The sequence below is a fragment of the Petaurus breviceps genome, unplaced genomic scaffold (genome assembly GCF_028583685.1).
Source record: "Petaurus breviceps papuanus isolate PSGF00001 unplaced genomic scaffold, PetGlider_PUasm1.0 179, whole genome shotgun sequence".
NCBI lineage: Eukaryota > Metazoa > Chordata > Mammalia > Diprotodontia > Petauridae > Petaurus > Petaurus breviceps.
Genome location: NW_027185779.1, coordinates 8587066 through 8603647, shown reverse-complemented (window position 1 = coordinate 8603647; position 16582 = coordinate 8587066). Strand labels below are relative to the sequence as shown.

Sequence of the window (16582 nt, the reverse complement as noted above, 5' to 3'; positions counted from 1 at the left end):
CTGCTTCTGGACTTCTATGACTCTGCAAGAGAGAGTGAGGGCTGATGACTTTGTACAACTCTGCCTCACTTAAATCCAATTCATTTGCAAGTCAAGACATCACCTTGTGATGTCAGTCCTCTTCAAAAACAAAGGATAAACAACAACAATGGATTCACCGTACTTCAAGTTAACTCAAACTCACAATCTCAGAACCTCTTGAATCTTCCCTCTCCTTCACGCCACACATTTAATAGTTTGCTAAGTCCTACCATTTCTTCTTCTAAAATCTCTTTCATCTGGCCCCTCTTTTCCACTCTATAGGCAAGGCAAATAATAATATTCACTGTTCCTTGTTCTCAGCTGAATGGCACAGTGGATAAAATGCTGGACCTGGAGACAGGGAGACCTGAGTGCTAATCTGGCCTCAGATACTTACTAGCAATGTGTCCCTGGGCAAGTCACCTAATATCTGTTTGCTAAATGGAAATATTAAGAGCATCTACCTTGCAGAATTGCCATGAGGATCAAATTGAATATTATTTATAAAAAGTACTTAGCACAATGCCTGACAAGTAGTAGGTGCTATTTGAATGCTTGTTCCCTTCCCTTCCTGTCATCCTACCTTCCTCTGTTTTTTTGCCTTTACTCTATTTTCAGTGTTTAGAAAAAAATACCACCTCCCTCCCCAATTTCTGTCTATTATTTTGATGTCCATTCTTTCCTCTAAGTCCCAGATACCCATTTTAGATGTTGCCTTTTCCAAAAAGCCTTATCTGACCCCCTCCTTCCTTACTTTCTCCTCTGTACCTCCAGATTAAAGAGATGCTGTGGGGTACAGTAGAAAGAGCACCTATTCTGGAGTGAAAGGACTTAGGTTCAAATCTTACTTTTGATGATTTCTACCTGTATGATTTTAGGCAAATCATTTAATCTCCCTCGGCTCACACGCCCTTTTCTGTAGAATGAGGATTGGATGGCCCCTCTCTGTTCTTTCTAGCTCTAGATTTATGACCCTGTGATTCCTCTGCTCTCTGCCCTCCGCTCTGTCATAGCAGTTCTCTTGGTTCTTCTTTACCCTTATTAGATACGATTTTATATCATCTTATTTGCCCTTTCCTAACCTCCATGCTGCTTGAAGTAAGAAGCTACTGCATCATTTTTGATCTCTCACTAGCACCTGTCACAGTACCTTACACATAGTAGGTGGTTAATATATGTTTGTTGATTTGAAAGCTAGCCATTGGGAAAATTGTCTTTATAAAATGTATTTTGCTTAGGTATTTTATAGAAAGATGATACCCCCCCCCATATATCTAAGATAGGAAACAACTAAGGCTATTTGGACTCACCAAAATATATACATGTGTTTATGGCAATTCTCAATTTTATTTATTCTTCTTTAAAATATCCAGATGCAGAAATAAAATACCTCCCAGATATGTTAGATCTATTATTAGTCAATAAACATTTACTAAGTCCCTACTAGGTGTTAGACACTGTGCTAAGCAGTGGGGATCCAAAGAAAGGGAAAAGACAGTCCCCACCCTCAAGAGGAGGAGCTTACATTCTAATGGGGGAAACATGAAAAAAAAAGCCAGACCAGTACTTTCTGCTTTGCTGACTTCTGTGAGGCCCATCTTGAGAGAAACAACCATGTAACTTAGATTAGACCAAAACCAGGTCCAAATACATGTTTTATAAATGGCTTTTTGGAAATGGATATGATTTTATTATATTATTGTGGAATTATAGAGAACCTTGTTCATCTCTGTGTGTAAAGAATATTGAAGAGTGAACAGTTAGGTTGTACTGATTACAAGAAGTCTGACTTGCTGTGAGACACTGAGGTGATAAAGTAATAAAGGAGACCAATTCATGGCTCAGGTTAGGTTAACTCAATGTCTTGACTATATGACATCTGCATATATTATAGATATAATAGTTGGCAGAGTTTTACATCTATGGAGCATCACTTTTTGTAAAGTTAATATAATTTCTTTTCCTTGGGACAAGGTTTTCATGATTTTCAATTATAGTCCAATAAAATTCATTGATTGAGTTTCCATCAGTGTCAATATGATTATAGCTATATCTGAGGTAAGGATATATTTTGGGGGGGGTACATATATCTAATGTTTAATTATGCTTGTTGACAATTTACTGGATATAATTCTAGCCCACCAATCACACCACCATCTTATTTTCATGAGCCATGGATAAGGAGCAATGCCTTTCTTTCTCTCTGTTCAAGTTGGTATGGTGAGAACACAAAGCTTAATTCAACCAACTCCTAAAATGGTAGGAGAATACCAAGGACAATAAACATCAAGTCACTTTACAACAAATTTCAAGAATAGAATACAAGGGAAATGACTCTTAATTTTCTTGTTCTTGTTGATGTTGCTGTTTCCTTCTTCTTGTTGGTTCTTTTAAAGCCAGGTTCCGGAAACTTGAGAGGACATTACATAGAATTTTTTTTTTTAAACACAAATTCAGAATCTGCCTGGTCTTCAAATAAGCTTTTGGTAGGTGGGACTGCTAATTGTGATTTTAGGGATAGGTGTTTCCTCACCCATCTATTATATTTAGTCTTCTCTTTGGTTTGATATCTTTTGTTGAGATGGGCCATTTTCCTTAACCTCTATTTCCACCTGGACTGAAACTGGCCTGCTTGGCCCAGCGACGGCAGAGGTGCCACTGCCACCAGCAGCATTGGGATTCTTCTGCTGCATTTGCTGCTGCCTCTTAACCTGGGCCAAAATCTCTTGGATTTTTCTCTGGGCGAGCTGGCATAGGTAGAAGTGGCCAGTTATCTTCACAATCACTTCATCGTTCTCATCGGGAATCTGATCACGAGGAGCCACCACCTCAGTGCTGGTCAGATTCTGAAGCTCATTCATTGTTTTTCCTCCTTTGCCAATGACTCTCCCTGCGGCAGATGAGGGCACTTTAATGTGGGCCTCCAGCTTCACCTCTTCTTTGGGGCCAAAGAAGTTCTCCTCCTTGAGCTTCCCATAGATCCGTCCTTGAGCCTTGAACTGGGCCTCAGGGGGTCTAGTGATGATCACCATCCTCTCCTTGGCATCAGGGGTCTCAGGTTGGGTGATCTTGATAGAAGCATCGGCAAAATGAGAGAACTGCTTGATATGCTGGCACATCTTGCCAGTGATGGCTCCCACAGACATGGCGGGGATGAACAGGTGAATGATCTCCATTTCAGCTAGTTGCCCATATGGCAGTAGTTAGTAGCGGCTGTAGCCGAAGGAACCCCCAAAGTAGAGGGTGAGGGTATCCCAGAAGTAGAGGCTGGGAACAGACCCAGGGCATTCAGGTTTAATCCAGGAAGTAAGTGGGCTTGAAGCTCCAGTATTTCAGAACTCACATTCATAGCACTGAGATCACTCTCATAAGACTCCCTTATTTTCTTCATGATCTCCTCCTCGGCCTTGCCACAAGTCTCAATGCTACCTTTAACAGTGAGGGTACTCTCCAGATTATACAGAGCTACTCCTGCAGTGGAGAGATGGTAATCTTCGTATCAGTATCCTGTGCTATTTTCTTCAGGTTCCTTCCTTCCTTCCCAATCAGTTGGCCAACAAAGTTGTTATGAGCCAAAATCTTCAAAGGAATTTCGTAGGTGAATTTCATATCCTGGGCATCCTTCTGCATGATCTTCATGATAATCTTGCAAGCAGTTGAACAGCCTTCAGGCGAAACATGGATGGTAATCAGCTTCTCAGCCGCACTTGCATTTTCCTTGCGATGAATATCAATTTTAGACCGCATCTGCTTGGTGATGTTCTGAATTGTAGCACCTTCTTTCCCAATAATTGCTCCAACAAATTGAGTTGGGACCAGCATATGAAGAGGAATATCATTTTGGTGGTTCTGCCCTGCAGCTCCTCCTGGAGATCCCTGCCTCTGAGGTCCCCTGTGACAACCACGGCGGGTCAGCGCAACTGGAGAGCTTGACGCAGGCTCGTCAGCCATCTCATCCAGGATATAGGCAACTTTCAGGGTGTACCCCTCTAGCTGAAAGCCATTCAGCTTCTCAATCGTAAGTCGTGCCTGTTCCTTGCAGCTGTAGGTTATATTGACCACAGCAGTCTCAGTATCAGTGTTTACTTGCTCACAATTCTCCACCGACCCATATTGAGCCAAGACTATATCCAGCACCTCCCACTGAAGATGAGGTGGGATGTTTCGGATCTGGATCTTATGGCTCCTCTGCCTCTTCGGGACCGAATGCTCCGCTTCGATGAGCTTTCCATGTACCTCAGACAGCCTGGGGCGCCCCCACCCCATTGGGCGCCATTGTCCCCGCAGCCCCCCAGAGCAAGCCAGGATGCATGTGGGCACTCTTTGAGCCTCCAGAAAAAGGGCTGGTCACCGCCTGGGCCCTGGTGGCCACACTTCATCTCCAACCAGGCTCGTTGGTGGTGGCAGAGGAGAAGATGGTGGTGGCGATGGCGGTGGCGGCAGCTGCAGCTGCAGCAGCCATAAGGAAATATTTTAAGGCACGTTCTCAGTACTGTTTTTTAAACAATAGAACTGCTATTATCATGAATTATTGAATACCTACTGTGCAATATAGTAGGTTTTGTTTTATTTTGATTTTGTTTTGTGATTTAAAAAACACTTTCCCAATGCAATAGGACTTTATAATATTAGTTGAAGATAACACAAAGTAAGACAAATCTAAACTGACACGTGGAAAATTCATAATCCTTTTTTCAATGGTTAGCCAGTTTTATGTTGAACAAATTTCTAGATGTCTGCCTGACTTCTCATTAAATAACTAGAAACCTCCAGCGATCAGTCAATTTTAGATGACACCTCTGTTGAAAAGTACTTTTGCAAGTTAATAGTTTTCTTATTTAATCAGGTAGCTGTAATAATGAGTAGCCTAACACACACACACACACACACACACACACACACACAAATGCCACTGTCAGAATGCTGAACTGATGAACTGAATGGGTTAGTGGACTTGCCTGGATGGTATCTCTTATTCTTAAAACCTGGATTTGGAGGGAGAGTGCTTGAATAAAAATTTAAACTCTGTTCTTTCAACCTGTGTGACTTGTGTGACCAAAGCACATACTCTTAGTCTCAGTTTCCTCATTTGTAAAAATGAGGTGGTTGGATTAGGTGATCTCATAAAGTCCTTTTGAATGCCAATCTATAGTTTTGTCTTTCCAGGCTGTATACTTCTCCAGTAGCTTTTGAATGTGCTGACTACAAACAGAATATGGGATGTGGTATACTTTAAATAAAACAATGGTTTTTTAACCTGGGATTTTGCAGATCTCTTCTGTGGATAGATTTTAGATCTGTAAACTGGTTTGAGAAAAAAAAAGTTTTCTTTCACTAATCTTTTGTTTCCTTTGTAATCCTATCAATTTCATTTTATGCATTTGAAAACATTATTCTGACACAGGGGTCCATAGGTTTCACCAGATTGTTAAAGGAGTCCATGCCACACAAAAAGGTTAAGAACCCTCACTGTAGAACTTATCCTTGCTGTGCCACTTCCTGCCTGTGTGATTTTGGGCAGGACACCTAACTTCTCATGGCCTTGGTTTCATCCTCTAGGAGATGAATATGCTAGTCTGTCTACTTCACAAAGTTGTTGAGGGGGGGAGAGAGGGTCATGGCTATAAAGTTCAAAGTGCTATAGAATTGAGTTACAATTATTATAGACAGGATTTATTAAAACATATTGATAATACTGTTTTGAGGCATAATAGGGTTAACTAGCAAGTGTACTTAGAAATCCATTGTGTAATTTTTCTCAACGAATCTCAATATCTACATAGCAACTGTGTTCTTATTAAAAATACAAGGAGACATAAAAATGTTTACTTTTAAACTGGTTATTGAGTATCTGCAAAACCTTTAATATTTCTTTTTTATTTAATCAAATAGATTATTGCTGCATCATTTGCTTGCTATTTTGCCAACATGGAATACACCTACGGATTGGATGTTGTGGGACATATTCCAGATGGGTAATGTGGTCTTTATTTGCTTATGTTTGCCATTTATTTCTTTTTTTCAAACTAGATCTTTATAATTTCAGAAATAAGCATACCATATCTCTCCAGTGGATAGATTAGCTATTTCTGGATAGCTGGTGATAAATACATCTCACCAGAAATAGTATTTATATCATTGCAATAATTTTATAGACTCAATTTCATTCATTGAAAAACTTCCAAAAATTACTTATTATCATAAATGTATGAGCTTTACTTACAAAGAAGTTGTTTCTAAATTAATAATGAACTGAGGAGAAAGTCTATGGAAAAATTAACATGAATAAAAACAATATTTTATGAAGACAGAAATAATTTGGCATCTAATTTTAGCATTTAATAGGGAGGGATGCAATAACATTGATCTCTGATAGTGCTGGAAAGGAAAATGATTCCACATCCTAAATGACAAACAGGAACTCTTTGAAAAATAAAAGACAAAGATAAGCCACAATCTTTGACCTATGTTGAGAAAGCTTTATCTCTATGTATCAATATGCTACTGTACGAAGGTTGTAATGGGCAACCTACTTAATACTTTTAAAGCTTTAACTTTAAAGCAAAATATGTCTCAAAATAAATAGCTCTAGATGATTCAAAATCAGAACTTACAAATATAAACTATGGTAGAAATAGTCAGGGGAGGTTGACATTCTGATACTGGGTGAATAGCCGAAGTACCTTTCCTATACTTGAAATATGAGTATTACATTGATATTTCAAAGGTATTGTCACAATGGTACTTGGCTTTCTTTTTAGGATATATGTTTAGCCCTGATAATATCAGATGGATGCTAATTATGTTAAAGACAGCTATATACCAATATCTAGATGAGATAAACCCTATCTGTTGCCAGTTATCAAATGGCAATCACTTAAACACTTTACTGATGAATCTGAAACTAGAGACAGATCCTCCCCATCAATCCTGGGGCTCTCTCTTGTACACATTTCACTCCTTTTTGGATGATACTAAGAGTCTTTGTTAAATAATATTATGGAGCAAGTAAAAATCTGGACAACCAGCAGAATTTTGAAATGAAGTGGTGGTACTTAAAAGTTTGATCCTTTTCCATTAGCAATTAATCAAAGATGAAAACTGGAAAGTTAAGGTGCTTATTTGTAACAGAGGTGCTAAATTAATTCCCAAGAAAGGTAGAACTTGAAGCATTACATTATACTGGAATATCGTAACCATGCTGCAGTGACTCTGAACTTCTGACTTCAGCCAAAGCTGCTTGTACAAGGAATGATTTAATAAGTATACACACCAAGAACACAAGCAAGAGTATCTGATGAAGTTTGGATGGTTCAAAATGCAATCGGTTCATTTCTTCCTGTTGCTCCCAGTTGCTAGCATGGTGGCTACTTGCATAAAGATATTTAGTAGCATTGGTGCTACTTCTGCATTCCCGATGACTTTTTGGGTATCATATAGAAGGAACATGATAAAAAAATAACCCACCATACATTACCACAGAATAAAGACTACTACCAAGTACAGTGGTAGGTGATAGAAACATAGATCCCAGAGAAGAAACAAAAACAGCACTCCCAGTGCTGCTTCCATGTTTAGAAATTTTTCACTTGGAGCACACATGGCTACAGTAGAGAGGCCACCCACAATGTCTGCTGTGTACCAAAGAGCTTTGAGAATCAGAGGGGCCACCACTGTACCCATAACACCAGGAGGGAACATCCAAGCATGATATTTTAGACCTGGGCTCCATTCATATGTTGTTGACTGAACCAGCATTCCAGCTCCAGTCATGACTTCAAAACTTAACTCCAATTGTCAACCAAGAGCCTTTCGTCATAAAGGTCTTTAAAACAGATGATCAGCTAACTGCTAATTCAGACAATGCTGTTAAACCAGCACTCCCTGTGAAATATACATAGGTGGCATCACATCCTATGGCCAAATTACTGCTTTTTCAATAGTTCCTTTCTCATTTGACATTTCCAGGCTATAGAAGCAGAGTGCTTCAAGATCAGTAGCAGCTCCTCCAGCAACAAACCATCTTCCCATCTGATCAATTTTAAACAATCTTTCTGCAGATGGTTTGAATGTTGCTTCCTTAATTTGTTGGCCAATTTTTCCACATCAGACCCCAATTCTTGATTTGGTGGCATAGCCCCTCTTAGGATCACAAGAGCCATTAATCTGTCTTAAGAATGGAATTCCTCAGAACATGAGAAGTCTGCATGAGTCCAGGGTGTTGAACTGAGGAAGTTAGAATCAGGGTCTGGAGACACATAAACCTTGCTGCCAGCATGGTGTTACAACAGGTTCACAGATTATTTCTGAAATGCTGGGTCAGTTCAGCAGCATATCTGGCTTTCCGATCTGGTCAGAGGTACAAACACTCTGCTCTGCTCTCCTCCTCTACCTCCACCCTGTTTGCCATTTATTTAAAAAAATGGTTTTAGTTGTAGTGATCCTTGGGTTTCTAGCTGAGTCTTACCTTTCCCAGGTGTTCAGTGTGCAATATGGCTACATCCTACGTGTTCACATAAAGGAGAAGTCGAGCCAGTGGAAATGGAAAGAGGCATGGCTTTATTGGTGGGACAGGAGTGTTGTTACATCTCTTCTCCTCGCCCCGTCATGCTTCAGCCCTTAAATCCCCAAAGTACACTTGCAGAGCTCATGGACAGCTCTTGAGGGAAGGTGGGGGGGGCAATCAGAGAACAGGGAGGCTGTGTCCAGAACAGCTTGTGTACTCCTGCGTATTTACCCTTAGTCCCCGAGATTTAATCTCAAGGGAACAGGGTAAATTGTGTGACAGCACACAATCTGGGTGCCTTGGCACTTCCTAGAGGTTAGGGTGCCCTGACTACAGATGAGATCAGCACATATTGCTGATTGCTCTGAATCCTGTTATGTCAGACCTGAACTTAGAGAGGCTGCCTGAGACCCAAAGAGGGGCTACAGGGCCCAACATTTAGTAGCTTAAAAAGAAAGAATTTCTGAAGTTAAGAAGACCTGGAAATGTGTCACATTTTTTTTTTTACTTAAAATTGGGTGGGCCAGGAGAAGATATTTGTAAATGCTTGATTATATATAAGGAAAACAATACCCATTCAACAGAAGTAATATAATGAATGTTTGAGTACTACAATCTAAAAAGTTGGAAGGGTCCTTCAGAGACCATCTAGTCCAACTAATATGTGAAAAAGAATCTCCTATATAGCATACTTGACCTCTTTAGAGGCCATCCAGCCTCTGAACACCTACAATGATGTGGGAGCTCATTACCTACCAGGACAGTTCATTCTACCTTTAATACTTTATTTCTATTTCTCCCCTTTATGGCCTGTGGAACAGTTATGATTGAGTGGACAGCTCTTCAGATACCTGAAGATAACTATTGTGCTCCCCCTATCTTACTTTAAGACTTCTCTGGGGAAAAAACAAAACAAAACAAAAAAACATCCTCAGCTCTTTCAAATAATTTATAGGCTCTCCAGTGAGAAGGTTAATATTGCACATGGGGATTTAAACTACCTTCTTGGCACTGCCTTACCTTTGTATTTATTTTAACACATTTATTTATGTTATAGCTGTTATGTTGACCTATCAAATACTATGTGGGAATGCCAATTTATGTCTATTTCTTTCAGCATTATGACCTATACTTTTATCAGTCTGGAGAGCTCTACCAATTCAAATTGGCAACTTTTCTAAAATTTGGTCTTAGAAAATTGCTTGATCATTGAGAATTTAAGTGACTTAACTTTAGTCATGAAAACTGTTATGTTTTAGAAAGCCAAACTCTTGTTTTGCTTGGAATCCAATAATCAATAAGTTTTGCATCCACTTAAATATTCTATCATCTAGTCCACATCTTTCCATCTTGTCTAAAAGAATTGTTTTCAAATACTTTCCTGAAATCCAGGCACACTGTTTATAATATTCACCAGATTGAGTCAACTAATCTTGTCAAAAAAGGAAATGAGTTTTGTCTAGTATGAACTCTTCTTATTGAACTCAATTGGCTCTTAATGATAACTAACTGCTTTTCTTTCCAAATACTCACAAGCTATCTTCTTTTGATAATATTATTTTAATTTTTGCCATGAATGGAAATCAACTATGCCAGCCTAGAGTTAAAAAAATTACCTTTTGCCCTTTTGGGGGGAAATTAGGATATTTGTCTGTCTTTAGTCTTGTGGTACCTCTGCTTTTCTTCATGAGATTTTTCAATGGATCATCAATAGTGTTACTGAGGTTAACATTACCCAAAGTTGGGTAAATTCATCTAGATGGGTACAGTTTGGTGCTTTTTTAACATCTCATTTCTTTTGGGTATCAAATCTGTTATCTTTTTTGTTCTATCTTTGCTTTCCTGAAAATCATTCTCTTTTGTAGAGAAAACATAAGAAGTGAATAGTTCTGCTTTCTCTCTATCATCTATTCCTATCATACTTCACTCTTACCCCACTCCCCTTTTTAAAAAAAAAACCTGATTCTTGCCTCCAACATAGCTTAAAATTGCTTTTCGCTATTATTGGCACTAATCGCCAACATTAGCTTTTTTTTTTTTTTAAGTTTTAAGCACCACTTACAGGATGCTGTCACTTGCTAATATTCATTCTCAATTAGCAGTCCTAACTTCCATCTCCTGTACAAATATTTTGAAATCCAAGTTGGCTAATGATCTCTGAGCATTTATGTCATTCTCTTTATGCCTTTTCTCTATCATCAGAATCATATGTGCTTGTATTATCATAGTTTTAAGAGCAATTCAACTGTTTTGTGCCAAAATCCCATATAGAAATTTAAGCCATGACATCTTACCTATTCTTTGTCTGAACTCTTTCAAATCCATCCTAAAAATCTTGTTTGCATGTCAAATTTTGCTCAGCTTTCTCCTCCTTAACCTATTATGAAATTAAAAATGGAGTGGTCTCCTTCTAAGGATCTTGTTATTGATTATTCAAAAACAAATTTTTCCTATTTGATATATATATATATATTACATTTTAAGTAATTAGATTACTGTTAAGACAAGTCAAGAATTTATGGATTATCTTTGCTTTTAGCAAAGAAAGAGCTAAAGTATATGGTACATCCTGGCAAATTTTGTTGTATTTTTTTTACAATTCATCCATTTTCTACTTTTGGCTCAGCAGTCTGTAGCATATATATTCCTACTACATTTGATTGCTTCTTCCATTGTTTCTCATCCAGTTGCTTTCTATAATATTTACTTACTCAAGCTCTTGCATACATATATATATATATGAGTATATATTTTTAATATACAATGCATTCTGTTACTATTAAATAAATTATAACTTTCAGTAACCATATTCCAGTTATAAGTCACATTGTACCTCAGTGAATACCAAATCTCAAAGACATCTTTAAAGTACAATTCTCTGCATTGGATGAAGATTTTTCATTCAGTTAATTTACTACTCAGAGAATGTTCATTAGTACATAGATATCTGATGCTACAGGTTTTATTATTGCCCTTTTTTATATTTCCTCTCATGGATTATTGGTCTGATCTTTTAATTTTCCTTATTTCATATCTACTACTCTTTATAGTTTCTTATCTGGTATACACATCCACATCCACATAGTTTATCTCCCCCTATATTTTAAGTTTTAAGGCAGTTTTAATGACTACAAATTTTGCTTCCTAAACATACCCCATTATTGTTCTACAGTTAATACCAGCACCTAAGAAGTTCTTGCAATATAGTGGCTGCTTATTCAGTGCTTGTGGACTGATGGCTATATTCCTTCATTTTAAGCCATGGCACTGAAATCCAAATCCCATTCCAAGACATTTTGAGAATATAAGATCATAGATTTGAACTTGGAGGGAATATTAGAGATCATTTAATCTTATCTTTATCTTTTTAGATGTGGAAACTGAGACTATTTTCTTAACCAACTTTTGCTTTCTTAATTTAGCTGTCTTCCCCCACCCCCATTTTGCAGCAGTGATAAAAATGCCACCTATGCCCCCAGTGGCTTAAGTTCATTGACCATGACTTCCTATTCTTTACCAATGATTTCTGGCTTCTTCTAGTTGCATAATTTGTCTACATTTTAATCACCAGATATAGGTGTCCATCATCAGGTCTGAGAAAACTTGGGACTTTTTTTCATATCTCAGATGCATTCTTTGTGTAATTAGCAGACCTCCTTATTCATGACAGGTTGATAGATATCTACCTCAGTATTCATCATCTAGGTGGCTTAGTGGGATAGATTTACAGGCCTGAAGTCAGGAAGACTTCCCAAGTTCAAATCAAACTGTGTGACTCTGGGCAAGTCATTTAACCCTGTTGATCTCAGTTCCTCATCTGTAAAATGAGCTGGAGAAGGAAATGGCAAAACCACTCTAGTATCTTTGACAGGAAAACCCCAAATGGGGTCAAAAAGTATCAGACACGACTGAAAACCACTCAACAACAATACTTTGAGTTAAAAATCATGATTTTATTAAAGACTTAACAATGGATTGAATAAGGAGATACACAAGATTTAGCACTTCCATGCTCAAAGGAAGGAATGAAGTCCAAATTAGCCTATGCAAATATTTTGGAAGGTTTAAGTTATAACAGAAAACAACAACAACATGGAATTGCTACTCTTCAGATAAAAAACAAACAAACAAACAACAAATTAGGGAATTCCTTGAGAGTGTTTGAGGTTTTACCATAATTGCTTTTTAATAATATTCTCTATACTTAAATGCTTTTTAATAATATTCTCTATACTTACTAGCACTTTCTGGCTTACACAATGGTCTCACATACTTCATTTCATTTGATCCTCACAAGAACTCTCTGATGTAGGCATTATCCCCATGTTATGGTGAAAATACAAGGGCAGCAACGTGTTAACAGTGGATAGAGCACTGGACCTAGAACCATAGAAAGATTCATCTTCGTGAGTTCAAATCTGGCCTCAGACACCTACTAGCTATATGCCTTAGGCAAATCACTTAACCCTGTTTGCTTCAGTTTCCTCCTCTGTTAAAATGAGCTGGAGAAGGACATGGCAAACCAGTCCAGTATCTCTGCCAAGAAAGCCCCACATGGAGTCACAGAGAGTTAGACACAACTGGAACTTAACAACAACAATACGTGAGAAAGCTGAAGCCTGGAGAGTTTCATAGAACCTCTCGAAATCTTCCAGCAGGTAGGTGGCAGAGCCAGAATTGTAACCCACATCTGCTGGATCCTCCCCACCCTTCCTCACTTAAAGACTTGTCAAGGCAGTGGCTTGGGGTGCTATCTCTGTCATTAGATTTTTCCTAATCCTTCTTCCCAATTCTGAGTGCCCTCCTGCTGATGGAAGTACTTTGTATAGACTTTATATTTACTTATCTGTGTACAGAGTGTATTCTCCCTAATTTATATAAAATATAAATTCCTTAATAAAATATATACTCCTTAAGGTCAGGGACTGTTTATAGGTTTTGCTTCAGTATTTCTAGTGCCTAACAGAGTGTCTTGCACATAGTAGGGACTTCATGACTTCATGTTGATTTGTAATTTGAGCTACAATGTAATTTTTATGCCCTTTTTCTATCACAAAAATATGTTTAAATCAAGAAAATAGTTTTTGAGGACAATACTACTTAAATTTCTCGTGGTAATATATTTTAATTGCCTTTGGTAAGCCACAGGATCATTATGTAAATCGATTTGATTAGAAGGAATTGCTGGATTTAAACTGTGGCTAATGACAGCACTCTGCTTTTTCTTTCTGCAGAATTCCTTCACCCAGGGCACCCCCGATGAATATCCTTTCAGAAGTTGTCACTGAAGCATTTGGAGTTGCACTAGTTGGCTATGTAGCCTCGTTAGCCCTTGCCCAAGGTTCTGCCAAAAAATTCAAATATTCAGTTGATGACAACCAGGTAAAGTACTTCTCATCCTACAGATATCCCAACCCAGAACTCAGCCTCTTTCCCTAAAATCCTGTCTGTTCTCCTAATTGCCATATTTATATTAATGACTTACATCAGAAGTTCCATACTTGTGACCTGAGAAACTCTCAAGCGGTTTTCTAAGTCAGTATGCCTCTGACAGGAGGGTCATTTAGCCCCTTACTCTCAACAAGGTGATGCCCTAGCTGTCTAGCCTTCCTTCCCCTTACTCTTCCCAGGCCTCAGCATGTAATGCTCATCCTCTTTTAACTTCTTCACCAGTTGAATTCCTCCCCCGGCCTTAAGGCACCAATCAAACCCCGTCTCAGCTGCTAGTGTGGCCACCTCCTTCCTTTGGACTCTTATGGTGTCTTTTCTGTACCTCTCCCACATGACACTTTGTAATGTGCTCCCTCTGAGGTGAGCTCTGGGAGGCAGGTACCAAGCCCCGAGCTGGGCTTAGCCCAGGACATTACACACAGTAAGTCATTGCTCAGTCAATGTTTATTCAGTCATATTAAACTGTGTGTCTTGTTTCCAGCTGTAAGAACAGTTATAGTCAGGAGACATTTTTCCAGCAGGCTGTCAAGGGACAGTTCTGCCTCCAGATTAAGGCTGAAACCTTCAGAGATTTCCCCAAACAGAAAGTCCTGACTTTAGCATTGTGCTTTGAAAAGTGGTCCCCCAATGCTATTTATCGAGGTTGTTAATGTGTCTTTAACTGGTTTCCTGTGACTGCTAAGTTGCATATTCTCTTTTTAACTTTGCAGGAGTTTTTGGCTCATGGCCTCAGCAATGTCATTCCCTCCTTTTTCTTTTGTATACCGAGTGCTGCAGCAATGGGGAGAACAGCAGGCCTCTATAGCACTGGATCAAAGACACAGGTAACCCAACAGGAGAAAAGGAGAGACAACAGTGTCCTGTGCCAGGAGCTGCAACCTGGGGATTTGATTTAATGTGCCACAAATATTTAGTCAATTTAATTCAATGAGCCTTTATTAAGTGCCTACTATGTACAAGGGGCACTGTGCCAGTCCTGCCTTCAAGGGGCTTGTATTCTGCTGGGAGGGGGCATGACACACATGTATAAAAGTAAATGCAAACTACATACAAAGTCATACAAAATAATTTCAAGAGGAAATTAACAATTGGTTAACGATTGGTGAGGTGGGGAAGGGGTATCTCAGAGCAGGCCTGGTGAGAGAGGTGGCAACCAATGTATGTATAAGGAAACTAGGGTTTGCATGTGCAAGTGATGAGGAAACAATGTATTCTATACCTTACATTCTATATGCATGTAAAGACTCCGGATGAAGGAGATAAAATGTTGTGCGATAAGAATAAAGCATTTGAGATGACAAGTAATATGAAATAAGACTGGAAAGGTAAGTGGAGTACAGTTTGTAAAGGACCTTCGATGCCAGCTGAGGATTTTCTGTTTTACCATAGCAGTCATAGAGAATCTGAGAGGTAAGGAAAAAGATAGGAGAGGAGACCTATTCCAAGGTGCCCAGGGTGACTGGCCCTGCTTTATGCCTAGGTGACTAGAAGAATTAATTACAGTGCTTTTTAAAAAAGAAATGTGTAAATTAAGAAGAGCAGTAGGTCTAGAAAGGAAGACAATGGATTCTCTTTGGGGTATTTAGAGTTTGGGGTGCTGAAAATGTGGAACTAGATCTCAGGAGAGGGGTTGGTATTGGAAATGCTTTGTAAGTTAGCTGCATAGAGAATTAATTGAAGTCATCCAAGTGGATATGATTGACAAAGGAATGGGTTTAGGGAGAAAAGAGAAAACAGACCAGAGAAAGAGCATTGGTTGGTGTTTGCACCCAGAAGGTGGAAGAAAGAAGGGCACACAGTGAAACAGCACAAAAAAGATGGGTCAAGGGAGAGATCCAGGAGAAATCAGAGTCAGTATACAGGAGTATAGAGGTCCTCAAGGAAGAGAAATGTATGATAGTGCCAAATACTGAAGAGAGATCAATAGATGAAGCACTTGGCTTGATGATGGGTCATTGATGTTACCATAGTCAGGGAATTGCATAGGATCCTGTTGGATAGCAGCTGTTGCCATTGCCTTAATACAGACACCTCCTTGTCTTCCACATTGAAGCTATTTGTAGGAAGCCTAGAAAAATAAGGTTGCTAAACATCTGGACTAGTCTTAGACTTGTCCTTCATATTGTGGTTGTTGAGGAGTTTGCATTAAAAGATTACAGTGAAGCCTCTTTGTAGCAGAACAGTGGCAGTTCTAGGGAATTTAGTTACTTAGGTAATTTCTCTTTGTAATGATATTTGCATCTGCCATGTTAGCTGTCTCCATGGAAAAGTTATGTATTAGACTAGCCTGTAAACTGCCTGAGATCTTAACAACTGAATAAGGCAAAGGACTGGGCATAGGTGACTATGTCACAAGTTAAACAACAGCTTTTTCTTTGGTGACACCTCAGCCCTTCCATATTCTCTAAGGCATTCTTGGGGCAAGGTAGTTGGCGACCTTGGAGAACTGTCTTTCAAAAAAGTTGTGGGGATAGAATCTGGATGTTAGCCGTTGAGATTATATTGAGCAGCCTCTTTGTGAGTTCTGAACATGCTTAAACTTCATCCTCTTTTATAAATTGTCCCCATAAGAATGACTCTTCTTTCTTATAAGCGTTTACCAAT

General features: G+C 38.8%; 1 protein-coding gene and 2 pseudogenes across 1 annotated transcript in view; 1 reads left to right on the top strand and 2 right to left on the bottom strand.

Annotated features, from left to right (window-relative positions):
* SLC26A7 (solute carrier family 26 member 7) overlaps positions 1-16582 on the top strand; it is a 195610-nt gene that overhangs the window by 119844 nt on the left and 59184 nt on the right. The window contains exons 6-8 of the mRNA XM_069086668.1: positions 5914-5996; positions 13762-13909; positions 14689-14802. Coding sequence (XP_068942769.1) covers positions 5914-5996; positions 13762-13909; positions 14689-14802 — 345 coding nt within the window. The remainder of the gene's footprint in view (positions 1-5913; positions 5997-13761; positions 13910-14688; positions 14803-16582) is intronic.
* LOC138160072 (insulin-like growth factor 2 mRNA-binding protein 3 pseudogene) lies at positions 2568-4475 on the bottom strand (annotated as a pseudogene).
* On the bottom strand, positions 7351-8630 carry LOC138160070 (growth hormone-inducible transmembrane protein pseudogene; annotated as a pseudogene).